At 45.9% G+C, this 13933-nt stretch overlaps 1 protein-coding gene across 1 annotated transcript; it reads left to right on the top strand.

Moving 5' to 3' along the window:
- The first annotated feature begins 12036 nt into the window (after window positions 1–12036).
- Window positions 12037–13712, top strand: C2CD4B (C2 calcium dependent domain containing 4B). Its single transcript, XM_006049176.3, has 2 exons — window positions 12037–12303; window positions 12495–13712. Exon 2 carries the CDS (start codon window positions 12535–12537, stop codon window positions 13627–13629), a length of 1095 nt encoding a protein of 364 aa, XP_006049238.3. The 5' UTR covers window positions 12037–12303; window positions 12495–12534; the 3' UTR covers window positions 13630–13712.
- Window positions 13713–13933: the final 221 nt, after the last annotated feature.

The following is a 13933-nucleotide window of genomic DNA, read 5'->3' as shown; positions in this document are numbered from 1 at the left end:
TAATTTCTGCCCCTGGTGATTAAACAAATCACTACTTGATTAACATAGTCATAAGGCCTGCTCTTCCCACACTGTATCTACTCTTCAGAGGAGAAACGTTTTTTTGTCCTATTACAGAAGTAACATGCTTATTGGGTTGATCAGAAAATATATTTAAGCAAGAGGAGAAAAATTTGAATACTCCATAATCCCGCTGTCCAGAGATAACTATCCACCCTGTTTTAGTGGCCATTCTGAAATATTTCATATGTATATCTTTACCCAGAAATGAGATCATATGGTGCACATTGTTATAATTATTGTCATCTATAACTTCAGTTTAAGTAATCTCTAACATAGCGGATATTATTGTGTTGTTTAGTTGCTAAGTTGTGTCTGACTTTTTTGTGACCCTATGGACAGTAGCCACCGCTGGGCTCCTCTGTCCATGGGATTTCCCAGGTAAGAATCCTGGAGTGCGTTGCTGTTTCTTCAGGGAATCTTTTCAACCCAGAGATCGATCCCGTTTCTCTTTCTCGGTAGGCAGATTCCTCACTACTGAAGCCATGGATGTTATATCTCAGTTTATTTAACCAGTCAGCCCAGAGGTTATCAGAAATGAGAACTTGGTCTAGACAAGAAATGAATATTATCTGGATATACCTTAAGTAGTCTTACCTCTCAGGAAGGACATGAGTGCATTTGTGATTAAATGAGGGATGGGTGAATTGTGTTAAGTGGAGGAATCTTTAGGATTAGATATTTCTGCAAATGGAGTGAAGGATGCCAGCATGTGCAGAGTGGCCATGGTGTGTGTGTTTTGAATGTGTCAACTCTCCGGTAGTCACTCCAGAGTGAGAATAGTCACTTATGAGGCTATGGTGTGTTGCTCAGACTACCACCCCCACTTCAGCTTCTAGGCACTCCTTCTCCTAGCTGCTAACAAAACACAGGTAAATTCTTCTCCAGGAAGGAATTGCCTTAGTTGAGGGACTCAACCATGATCAAGGTCATGCCCACTTCCCTGGGAGACCTCTTGGCCAATGATTGATCAATGAGGGCAAGAGGGATAATAATTGCCTGCCTCCTTACCCCCCACTGAGATAACTCCTCAGGCCTCTCCTAGTTCCAGAGCTCTTTGTGGAATCTGCGGAGGCCTGTGTGGGGACTGCCTCGCCACTTTCATGCCTTGGCCCAATCCTGCTGTCTTCACCCCCCACAGGTGTATCTCTCAAGAGCATCTTCCAATAACGCAGTTAACGTGCACATCTTTAGTTTACTGTTTCTCAGGGAACCTAGTCTGTGACAGACACTTAAAATTTTATTGATCTGACAACGAGTTTATGTGTATATTTTATAGAAACAACTCAACTATTCTAATTGTAATAGTTACAGATTTCTGCACAATTCAGGTGTTACTAGAAATGTCACATTTCCCTTCTAAGTGAGATCTGGCTTGGATTTCTTGCTTGAGAAGGCAACTAAAAATGTTCTGTATCTCTCCTTCTCTATGGCTCTTTCCAGGCTTCCCTGGTGGCTCAGACAGTAAAGAATCCACCCTTCAATGTGGGAGACCTAGGTTTAATCGCTGGGTTGGGAAGATCCCCTGGAGGAGGGCATGGTAGCCCATTCCAGTATTCTTGCCTGGAGAATCTCATGAATAGAGGAGCCTGGCCGCTACAGTCCATGGGGTCACAATGAGTCAGACACCACTGAAGCTACTTAGCATGCATGCATGGCTCTTTCCTTACCATTTGGGCTGTACCAAGATCCCAGGTCTCTGGTCTGACAAAAAGTTGACAGGGGGGTGGGGACCCCCTGCCCAGGCCTTAGCAGTCTTCTCCCTTGAGGGACCCCTTGCCCTGTGCTGGCCTGGGCCCTTCCATGCTCTACTCTGTACTCATGTGGCTCCACAGCTCCCCACGTGGAGGAAAAATGCTCTACAACCTATTTCCTTCCTAGAAATTCCAGGCTTTATTCAGTCACTTCCTTATTCATGATGAGCAGACTTTATTCTTTAAACAGCAACAGTTGGTTGTCAGCCAGCTGGAAGCAGCCTCAGGAAAGTGGCCGAGCCTTAAGTGAGTTGGCTAACTTTCACATTTCCCCTGAAGAGGCAACAATTATAAATATCTCTACCCAAGAAGCAGAGGTGTGGAAGTGGCCTCCGGTTCCTGTGCTGGGAATAACGGGGTGGTTCAATTTTTATGGGGATTCCTACATTTTTTCCCCTTTTAGAAATTCCCGAGACGTCACTGATGACAGATGGATCAGACATGGTATGATTCAGTCATTGTTGTGGGTTGAATTGTTTCTCCCCAAAATATCTGTGGAAGATCTAACTCCAGTACCTCAGAACTGGAGTTCTTGTGACCAAGTTTAGAAAAATAGCATCTTTACAGATGTAATTGGTTAAGATGAAGTCCTATGGGAGTAGAGTAGACCCTTAATCCAATAAGACATGTGTCTTTTTAAGAAGAGGTGAAACTCAGAGGCACAGACACAGGAGGGAGGATGCCATGCATAGAGGAAGGCAGAGACTAAGTTGCAGCTGTAAGCCAAGGAGCTCCCAGAGCTTCCAGCAAGTAACCAGAAGCCAGGAAGAGGCGAGGAAGGATACTTCCTACAGGTTTCAGAGGAAGCACAGCTCTGCTGACATCTTCATTTTAGACTTCTAGCCTCCAGAGTCAGAAGACAATTTCTGTTTTCTATTTCTCAAAAGACATCATGAAAACCAAGTCACAGGGGAGATAGGTACAGTACTTAAAAGTGACCGAGAAGTAGTGTTCAATGCGTGTATATATGTACAAGAGAAAGAAATGACACAATAATGTATTTTTTAAAAACTTAAAAGAATTTTACAGAAGAAAGCTGCATGATTAATTACATACAAAATTGCTACACCTCAATTATCAATGACAGGAATGCAAATTAACATGATAATTTACTATTTTAAAATCACTGTATTAGTATCTAGGGCTGTCATAACAAGGAACTACAGACCACAGGTATTAAATAATGGAAATTTATTTCTGCACAGATCTGGAGTTAGGAGTCCAAATCCAGATGTTGGCAGTGTTGATTTCTAAGGGACTCTCCCCTTGGCTTGCGAGTGACCATCATCTTCATATTGTCTTCCCTCTGTGCGTGTCTGTTCTAATCTAATCTCTTCTTTTTTTTTTTTTCTAATCTCTTTTTATAAGGATACCAGTCACATCAGATTATGGCCCCCTCTAATGACCTCATTTTGGAGAAGGAAATGGCAACCCACTCCAGTATTCTTGCCTAGAGAATCCCAGGGAAGGGGGAGCCTGGTGGGCTGCCGTCTATGGGGTCGCACAGGGTCGGACACGACTGAAGTGACTTAGCAGCAGCAATGACCTCATTTAACCTTAAATACCTCTTTAAACCGGCAATCTTGGATGGTAAAGAAGGCTAAGTGCCAAAGAACTGATGCTTTCAAATTGTGGTGTAGGAGAAGACTCTTGAGAGTCCCTTGGACAACAAGGATATCAAACCAATCAATCTTAAAGGAAATCAACCCTGAATATTCATTGGAAGGACTGTTGCTGAAGCTGAACCTGCAATCCTTTGGCCACCTGAACCAACTCATTGGAAAAGACCCTGATGCTGGGCAAGATTGAAGGCAAAAGGAGAAGAGGGCAGCAGAGGATGAGATGGTTAGATAGCATCGCCAACTCAATGGACATGAATTTGAGTGAACTCCAGGAGATAGTGGAGGACAGTGGAGCCTGGTGTGCTGCAGTCTATGGGTGTGCAAAGAGTTGGACATGACTGAGACACTGAACAACGACAACAACAGCTTTAAAAGATCTTGTCCCTAAATATAGTCACATTCTGAGCCACTACAGGTTAGGATGTCACATTGTGAATTTGGGGAGGGCACAATTCAGCCCACAACACTCACCATATTAGCAATATTTTAAAATCTGGGGCGTCCTTGGTGGCTCAGTGGTAAACAACCCACTTGTCAGTGGAGGGATGCGGGTTCAATCCCATATATTGAGGATCGCATATGCCGTGGAGCAACCAAGCCCCTGCACCACAACTCTCAAGCCTGTGCTCTAGGTCTTAGGAACCACTGTTGGGGGCCGGCGTGAGGCACTCCGCCCATGGCAAAGGTCATGAGGAAGGAGGCTTGACATACGCAAAGGCGGGATCGAGCCTCAGGAGTCCCCCTGGAAATCCTCAAGCATCTACCCCCATAACCAGAGCCTGCCTACTTTACTACTTTGTGCTCTCACCTACACCTCTGACTTTACGGGGGGCTGTCCCCCACCACCTCTTTCGGAGAAGGAGTGAACTTAGAGCTCCAGTTAATAATAATTCCTGGGCGTGATAGGAGTGTTTTAACCTACAAACTCCTCTGAAGGTTCTCTAGCCTGCCTGACAGGCTTGTCCAGCCACATGTGATTGCTCACAGCCTCCCAACCGTGAGAGGCACGAGATGCTTTAAACCTTCTAAAAACAGGTTCCTTAGAGAAGTTAGAAAACCATTAGTATAAGTATAATGGGCTGATTAGAAATTGTATTGGTGAAGGGTTTTTTCATTTGTTGAGCCAATGTTTGTTGCTAAGTCTCCATATCCCCTGCCCTTACACACATTAATGAATATATAAAAGAAATAAGTATTAACCTTTGATATAAATCACGTTAGACCTTAGGCTAAGTAAACTCTTTCCTTAACTAAAACCCACTACACCCTCACCCTATAGGAATGTAACTTTATTTGGGTGGCGTCTGTTTTAAGAATAATCACCCCTGGAGAAATAAGTGTCCTGGTTGACTGACCGCTGTCACAAGGAGAGGGTCGTAAATTGTCAGCAGGCCCCCTGGCCAGAAGATGATGTAACACCCCTAAGACCTCTGTATACATTTGTATGAAGCACCTGACTTTGATAAAAGTCAGGACTGCTGACCCCGCGTGACTTTTGCATAACATCTCAGTGTATAAAAGTAGACCATGGAAAATAAAGAATTGGGATCAGTTCCTCGAAAGACTGGTCTCCCCATGTCTCTCTCTCACTCTGGTTGAGTCTCCATCTGGAGCGCGGAACCCACCAAGCTTACTAATTATGCCTGGGCTTCTAAGATCCGACCGGGGAGGCCTCAGTGTCTCCTCTCCTTCGGGAGAACGGAAGGACGCCTGCGGCCTACGTAAGTGGTGCAAGCTTCTTGTCTTGAAGTTTTATTGGTCCCCCGCGTAAACCAAGCTACTCAGCCTCTTTTCTCCACTGAATTTTCCTACTGAGCTATCCTCATTCTATTACTCTTTATATCCTTAATTAACATTTAATTAAACAGTTGTTCCCTGACCCTCGCCTATGCCGTCTCTCCTTCGAATACCCTGGATCAGCTGGGGCTGGACCCCGGCAAACCACCACTTCTGCTGAAGCGGGAGTGCCCAGAGCTGGTGATTCACCTCAGAACAAGCCACTGTAACGAGAAGCCTGTGCAGCATGGCTAGACAGTAGCCCCTGCTCACCACAACCAGAGAAAAGCCCACACAGCAACAAAGACCCAGTGCAGCCAAAAATAAATAAAATTATTTAAAAAAAAACCGATCATACTACATGTAGTTGAAGATGGGAGCAATAGAAAATCTTATATACTGCTGTGAGGAAAGTAATTTCACATTAAAACTGAAGGTTCAAATACACTAGAGATGGACTCTAGAAAATCTTTGCACAGGTGACTGAGAAGACCTATATACCTGAGCTCATACCAGCTGTGGAAAAACTGGAAACAATCTGAGCATCCATCAGCAAGAGAATGAAGCATGCTTATGCAATGGAATGCTGTACATCAGTAAGAATGAATGGACTAGAGCTCTACATGTGCACGTACATGAATCTTACAATGTAGAATGGAAAAAAAGCAAATTGTGAAAGAATGTTTAGAATTATTTTTATAAACAATGGAAAAAATAATTTTAGGGAGAAGTACATCATGAGAAACGCTGGACTGGAAGAAACACAAACTGGAATCAAGATTGCCGGGAGAAATATCAATAACCTCAGATATGCAGATAACACCACCCTTATGGCAGAAAGTGAAGAGGAACTAAAAAGCCTCTTGATGAAAGTGAAAGTGGAGAGTGAAAAAGTTGGCTTAAAGCTCAACATTCAGAAAACGAAGATCATGGCATCCGGTCCCACCACTTCATGGGAAATAGATGGGGAAACAGTGAAAACAGTGTCAGACTTTATTTTTCTGGGCTCCAAAATCACTGCAGATGGTGACTGCAGCCATGAAATTAAAAGACACTTACTCCTTGGAAGGAAAGTTATGACCAACCTAGATGGCATATTCAAAGAGACATTACTTTGCCAACAAAGGTTCGTCTAGTCAAGGCTATGGTTTTTCCTGTGGTCATGTATGGATGTGAGAGTTGGACTGTGAAGAAGGCTGAGCACTGAAGAATTGATGGTTTTGAAGTGTGGTGTTGGAGAAGACTCTTGAGAGTCCCTTGGACTGCAAGGAGATCCAACCAGTCCATTCTGAAGGAGATCAGCCCTGGGATTTCTTTGGAAGGAATGATGCTAAAGCTGAAACTCCAGTACTTTGGCCACCTCATGCGAAGAGTTGACTCATTGGAAAAGACTCTGATGCTGGGAGGGATTGGGGGCAGGAGAAGGGGATGCCAGAAGATGAGATGGCTGGATGGCATCACTGACTTGATGGACGTGAGTCTGAGTGAACTCAGGGAGTTGGTGATGGACAGGGAGGCCTGGCGTGCTGCGATTCATGGGGTCGCAAAGAGTCGGACACAACTGAGCGACTGATCTGATCTGATCTGATGTATATATGTTGTTGTTATTTAGTCTCTAAGTCTTCTGACTCTTTTCGACCCCATGGTCTGTAGTGCATCAGGCCCTTCTGTCCATGGGATTCTCCAGGCAAGAATACTAGAGCAGGTTGCTATTTCCTTCTTGAGCGTATCTTCCCAGCCCAGGGACTGAACTCAAGTCTCCTGCATTGGTAGGCAGACTCTTTACCACTGAGCCAACAGAGAAGCCTACATGTGTATATGCAATAAAACTAATATTTAAAGAGGAGGGGAGGGACTTCTGTGGCAGCCTAGTGGCTAAGATGTGTCACTCAATGCAGGGGGCCCAGGTTTGATCCGTGGTCGGGGAACTAGATCTCACATGCTGCAATGCAGATTGAAGATCTTCCTGCACACCTGCAACTAACACCTGGCACAGCCAAATAAACAAATAAACAAAATAAAGGGGTGGGGGAGAGAGAGGGAGAGAAATGAGAGAACAATAGCCCCAAATTCAAGATAATACTTAAATCTGGGGAAGAGACAAGACTGTGGTTAAGAAGTTTTGAAAATATATATATTTTTTAAGCTGGTTGGTGGGTAAACAGGTGTTCACTATATTATGCTTTGGTCTTTACATACATGAAATGCATTTTTTTTTCTAAAACCTAGAAAAGAAAAATTGAAGAAAATGTGAATGGAATCTAGATACCACAGACAAAGAACAAAAATAAGTCTTCAACAGCAATGTTACTTCTGGTCAGCATTAAAGTAGTGATAGGAAAGAGAATGGAATACTTAAAAATTTGGTTGCTATTTGCAGAGAAAAGACAGATAAATCAGTGACTGACTACCTAGGATCAAGCGTTTCACTGGGGATCAAGACTAAAGAGTTTATTTTCTAGACAGCCCATAAGGAAGTATAAGCTGCTATGCATTAATTACTGTGTTCACCAATTTTAATAAGTCATATCAAGTACTTGATTTAATATGAAGGTATCATAATCACTATCATAATGTAAATGTACGTACATGGTTAAAATTTTAAAAGACTATTTGACTTACATATTTGATTGAAATAACATTAATGACACTGTACATAACTTGGATTAAGCAATAATTAAGACAAGCACCACCGGAAAAAACACACAACTACCCCAGGAAAGAATATACTAACTTAGAGTGGAAATGAAAAGTTAATATTATGATGAGGATCCATTGTATAGCACAGGAAACTATATTCAATATCTTGTAATAACTTTTAATGCAAAATAATTGAAAAAGAATATATATATCTATCTGATTACTTTTCCGTACACCTGAAACTAACACAACATTATAAAACAACTATACTTCAATTGAGAAAAAATAAAGTTATCCCCAGCCTTCCCATGGGGGCTTCTTTAACTGCTTTCATACGTTATTCTTCCCATTTTGGGGTCATAGGTAGTGTCAATTAGTGACTTCACTCAGGGTTCTTAGCTAATTGCATGTCTTTTCCATTTTCACCATGTCAGGCATTAGCTGACAATAAATTCTCTGGGTCTTTATTATGTGGATCACCGCAAATCCTATTTTGGAACCAAGGTATGGTATAAATACAGAGAATCAGTACACTTCCCAAGAAGACAAGGATTCTGTCTGCAAGTGGTATTACTAGTGACTTCCTGCTTAGGACAATTGCATGCTTTAATCTTTTAGGTGCTGGTATCATCAATAAGGTGTGTAGTTTCAATGCAAGGCCTTGGGATAAGGCTTTCTTTTCCTTTTGTCTAACTACCTAGAGAGGAGATGGGTTCAGGAAACACAGCTTTGAGGGTGGCACTATACTGAAGCGGTTAAAGCACACAGGGAATGAGCCGAAGTGATCTGAATCTGAGTCCCAGCGCCACTTTTACCGGATGGGAGATTCTGAACAATTGTTTACTCTCTACAAGCTGCAGTTTCTAAATCCCTACCTTCTTTAGAGGGTTGTTTAGGGATTAAATAAGACCCCAGTATGTAGTGAGTGTTCGGTAAACATTAATATCATTAATGGTATAGTTTCTTTAACAATTTCAGAGCCTGAATAAAAGATGATGGTGAACCTTTTGTATTTATTTGTTGTTGCTGTTCCGTCACTCAGTTGTGTCCAACTTTTTGTGACCCCAAGGACTGCAGCACACCAGGCTCCCCTGTCCTTCACCATTTCCTGGAGCTTGCTCAAATTCATGTCCATTGAGGTGGTGATGCCATCCAACCATCTCATCCTCTGTCGTCCCTTTCTCCTCCTGCCTTCAATCGTTCCAGCATCAGGTGGCCAAAGTATTGGCGCTTCAGCTTCAGCATCAGTCCTTCCAATGAATATTCAGGATTGATTTCCTTTAGGATTGACTGGATAGATCTCCATGCAGTCCCAGGGACTTTCAAGAGCCTTCTCCAACACCACAGTTTGAAGGCATCGGTTCTTTGGTGCTCAGTCTTTTTTTTGGTCCAGCTCTCACATCCATACATGACCACTGGAAAAAACGATAGCTTTGACTATACGAACCTCTGTAGGCAAAGCAATGTTTCTTCTTTTAATATACTGTCTAGATTGGTCATAGTTTTTCTTCCAAGAAGTAAGCTTCTTTTAGTTTTCTGCAGTGATTTTGGGGCCCAAGAAAATAAAGTTTGTCACTGTTTCCATTGTTTCTCCATCTATTTGCCATGAAGCGATGGGACCGGATGCCATGATCTTTGCATTCTGAATGTTGAGTTTTAAGTCACTCTTTTCACTTTCCTCTTTCATCTTTATCAAGAAGCTCTTTAATTCCTCTTTGCTTTCTGCCATAAGACACAAGATAATGAAATAATGGTGTGATCAGAGTTTCCGCTGGGGGAGGGGGTTTTCACTTTCTACTATTGTGATTTAAGAATCAGGAAGGATACCAGGCCTCTAACTCTGGACTCAGCTTATAGCTATTGGTTTAGATGAATGAATGACTGAAGTGCATCCCAGTGTAAGTAATTTAATTGTCCTGTATCTTAGTTCTCTTCTGTAGAATATTAATCTATGGAAAACTAGTTGTTTTAGAAAATCCTCTATATAGAGATTGTGTTTATAGGTGTGCTTATGTTTTTCCATGAACATGGCTGTACTGGTAGCATAATTTCTCAAATCTCATGTCCTGCTTTTAGTGGATTTACTCGCTGACAGAAGTTCTGTGTGTTCATGTCACAAAGACCTTCAGGAGAGGAAAAGCCATTTTCACTGAGGTCTCATTGGAAGTGAGCTGGCTCCTGGGCATATCATGCGAGTGTGCTATGCTTAGAGAAGGCCATTCACCCAAGAACTTGCAGACTGGCCTGAAGAATCAGTAGGAAATGATCCAGTCAGAGACCTCTGGGAATTCTTCTGCTTGCAAGTTTGACTTCATCAGGTATGGTTACTACTCCCTGGCTGCATATTGATTCACACTTGCCCTCTCAAAAAACAGAACAACAGTGATCACTTTTAAAAGAAAATATTAACTATTCACTTATGGAAAACATTCACTTTCCTTACCTTTAAAAATTTGGAAATAATGGTACTTAATCCAAAGCAAAGATAATGGAAAATACTTAGGAGACCAAGTTGCTTTAAGAATGAACGTTCTGGATGTTAAGTGCAATACAAAACATGCACACTATCTCTGACACATAGTGAACTCAGTGAATGAAACTGAACTGAGTGGATGAATGGAAGGAGAAAGGAAAGAGAAGGAAGAAATTAGCAAAACGCTAGGATTTACAATACCTGGGCTGTGATTCATAATTTGACTGATGAGCCTCAGTTTCTTATATGGTAAACAGAAGCAATGTCCACCGCATTGGTTTGTTGTGAGAAAGAAATTGAACAAAGCAGAGAGAGATGTGGTTAAAAGCACATGACAGTCATAAGACCGGATCAGGCTAAATACAACACAATATAATTCATCAAATATTTACTGAGCACTTATTATTTGCCCAGCATTGTATGTCCAGGCACTGAAAGTGGAGGAGATGAATAAGACAGCCAGGCTTGTCCCTTAGAGAGGTCTGCTTTGGGATGGAGGCTGACCCAGGTTCTAGACAGTAGCCCTTTTCTTTATTTTACATATACTGATAGTAGGTCCCGCAGATTCCTCTCTGGTCATCTTACCACAGTCCTTGCCCTCAAGAAACTCCTAGTTTAGTAGGGAAGACAAACTTGTCAACCAAAAATTCCACAGCAGGCTGCTGAATGCAGCAGTGGTAGTACATAGAATGCACATGAAGGGAATAAGGAGACATGGAGAACTGTAGTGAGGGAGTCCAGTAAAGGGTTCTGAACAGGAGGATGTCTGGCTGAAGTAAAACAAAAGGAGTTCTTTATAGAGGGAAAAAAAAAAAAAAAAAAAAAGCAGAGAAGGGCATTTCAGATAACAGGAAGTGTCACGTGCCAAGGCAAACCGACAGGAAATTGCTAGTTCCAGCTTCTGCCATTAATTAGTTCTGTTGAACCCTTTACAGGATTTCATCAAGTCCCACTGGACTTCGAGTTTTCTCATCTTAGAAAATAAAGGTTGGGAGGGAGGTAGAGGTCGAGAGGCAACGTGGGGTTTTTTTGTTAGGTGCTTTCTAACTGGATACCTTCATGATGGAGCAGAGAGAAAAGGGCAGCTTTGAATTATCATGTCATGTTTAGGGCATGAGCCAAAAACCCATCATTTGGGACAATCAAGATGATAGGCAGGGACTTCCCTAGTGATCCAGTGGCTAAGATTGCATTCCGAGAGCTTGCGACCCAAGGTTCCAACCCTGATCAGGGAACTAGATCCCACATGCCGAAACCAAGACAAACAAGTTGATAGGCAGAGCCGATAGTCATTCAGAGATTTTTGCATACTTTAATTCACCCACTCCACCAACATTTATGGCATTGACTGAGGCAGTCAATGATACGCTTTAAGAAGGCCAAGGTTTAGCAGGGGGAGACCGACGCATAAATAAGTACACGAGTACCATGGGAACTATACTGGTCTACAGACTGCAGGTTCATGGGGGCGGTAAAACAGAAGCTACTAGTATGTGTTGTTCACATGTGGGGTTGGGGGTGAGGAGAGGGGGACAGGATTTAGCTCCCAGCTAAAAAGAACTTCTTGCTTCCTTATCCTTCACCTTTTCCGAGAAGCCGCCAGCATTTTCAGCCGCCAATTCTTCCTGGCAGGCCGACCCGAGCGTTCTCCCTCTACCGGCAAACTTTCGCAGGCCCATGTGAGCGGTTCCCTGCATGCAGAGCGGATGCAGGCCCCAGGGCTGAGCAGAAGGGGGCTGGCCTTCGCCACAGCTTCGCTCCCACGCGAGCCCCAGCAGCTCTGGCGAGAAGGGGCCGCCGGAAGGGCGAGCCGGCCGGCGCCTCCAAGGGTTGGACTCCTGGCCAGCTGGGCGGGACTCAGGCTGCAATATAAGGGGGAGCGCCCCTGTCCCGGCTACAGTGCTGAAGCTGGAGCGTCAGCAGGCACTAGAAGGCAACTTGAAACTTACGAACCAGAGGGATTGAGAAAGAGGCAAAGGTCTGATTTCTACTTCTTTGTTTAATTAGTACCAATGAATGGAAGGGGGGTGGCTTTGTGGGCGCGAGCGAGCTTGCCGGGACTGGCAGGGGATCGTTGGCGCGTTGATACCCCGAGGGCTCTGGATGGGTGTCCAGCCACTCTCGAGAGGCCCCAGGAACCCAAACTCATTCGCTTCTCTCCTCCTGCAGGAGCGCTTCTTCCCGCCACTCCCAGCCCCAGCCTCGGAAGATGCGGCTCCTCGGAAAACTGCGCGCCTCGGCGGCGAGCAGCGCGCCTCTGGAGCCTGCCTTCTCCAATGTGCTCACCCCGAACCGCATCCCCGAGTTCTTCATCCCGCCGCGGCTGCCCACCCCCTATGCCCCCGAGTCCTCCCCCGCGGCCGCCGCGCTGCCCCGGAGGTGCGCTGCTGAGCCAGACCTTTGGCTTCGAGGAGCCGACGACGGCGCGGGGCGTACGGACTGGGACCCGCGCTCGCAGGCCGCACTCTCGCTGCCGCACCTGCCCCGGGCGCTCACTGCCTACGGCTTCTGCGCGCTGCTTGAGAGCCCTCACACCCGCCGCAAGGAGTCACTCTTCCTCGGGAGCCCGAGCTCCGCCGCGCTCCCTCCCGCGCCCCGTCCGCGGGCCCACACCTACGGAGGCGGCGGCGGAGACGCCCCCCTCGCTCCAGGGGCGAAATCCCCCATTGCGACCCCCGCAGCCCGCGGTGGCCCCAGGCCGTCCCTGGACACGCTCGCCCCGCCGCCCCGCTGCCGCCGCCTCCTACGCGCCCCGGAAGGGCTGCTGCGCCGAGCTTTGCGGGCCGGGAGGAGCCGAGGCCTGGCCCGCGCCCGCTCCGTCTCCAGCGGGGACGGGGAAGATGATGACGAGGACGAAAGCCGCGCCAGCCCCGGGTCCCCGACGCAGGCCCCAGTCACATCCCTTTCGCCGCATCGCGACCCGCGTCCCGAGCGCCTGGAGGCCGAGGGCACCGTAACTCTGGGCCGCGCCGGGGGCGCCCTGCGTCTGGCCGCCGAATACAATCGGGCCAGCGGGCGCCTCCGTGTCCGGCTGCTCCGTGCTGAGGGCCCGGCCGGAGGGGCCGCTGAGCCCCGCGCCCCCGTCGGCTGCCGGATCAGCTTCGTCCTGAAGCCGCGGGGCGCCGTGGTCCGGCGGAGCCGCAGGGCCATCTTGGAGCAGGACTTGTGCTTGGACGGGCTCTCGGAGGACGAGGTGCGCCGCCTGGCCGTGCGCGTCAAGGCCGAGAACCGGGGCCGCGGGCTGGAGCGGGGCCGCCTGCTGGGCCAGGGCGAACTGCTGCTGGGCCCGCTCCTGCTCCTCTGAGGGCGCGCTCTGCCGCGGGGCCTCTGGGATACTGATAGCCACTGATATTGTACAAAATAAATGTTATTTATTTATTTTTCTAATCATGTTCTTGCTTTGTTGCCGTTTTAATTCGTAGATATCCGGATTTGCCATCGTTTATTGGTAGGGAAGGATAAAATTATGACTCCCTCCTCTATTCAAAACACTCAATCCTTTTTTTCCAGGCCTTTTTTTTTTTTTTTAAACATAAGAGATTGGCTTGTGGCTGGACGAAAGGAAAAACAACGACACTCCATCTGCGTTGTTTTGTCATTCCTAATTT

This window comes from Bubalus bubalis, chromosome 11, assembly GCF_019923935.1.
Source record: "Bubalus bubalis isolate 160015118507 breed Murrah chromosome 11, NDDB_SH_1, whole genome shotgun sequence".
Taxonomy (NCBI): Eukaryota; Metazoa; Chordata; class Mammalia; order Artiodactyla; family Bovidae; genus Bubalus; species Bubalus bubalis.
Note: the sequence above shows the minus strand (reverse complement) of the source record. Positions and strands in the feature narration are given on the sequence as shown.

Excerpts from the sequence above, each read along its gene's own strand:
- C2CD4B (XM_006049176.3), top strand. The coding sequence starts at position 12,535 with ATGCGGCTCCTCGGAAAACTGCGCGCCTCGGCGGCGAGCAGCGCGCCT.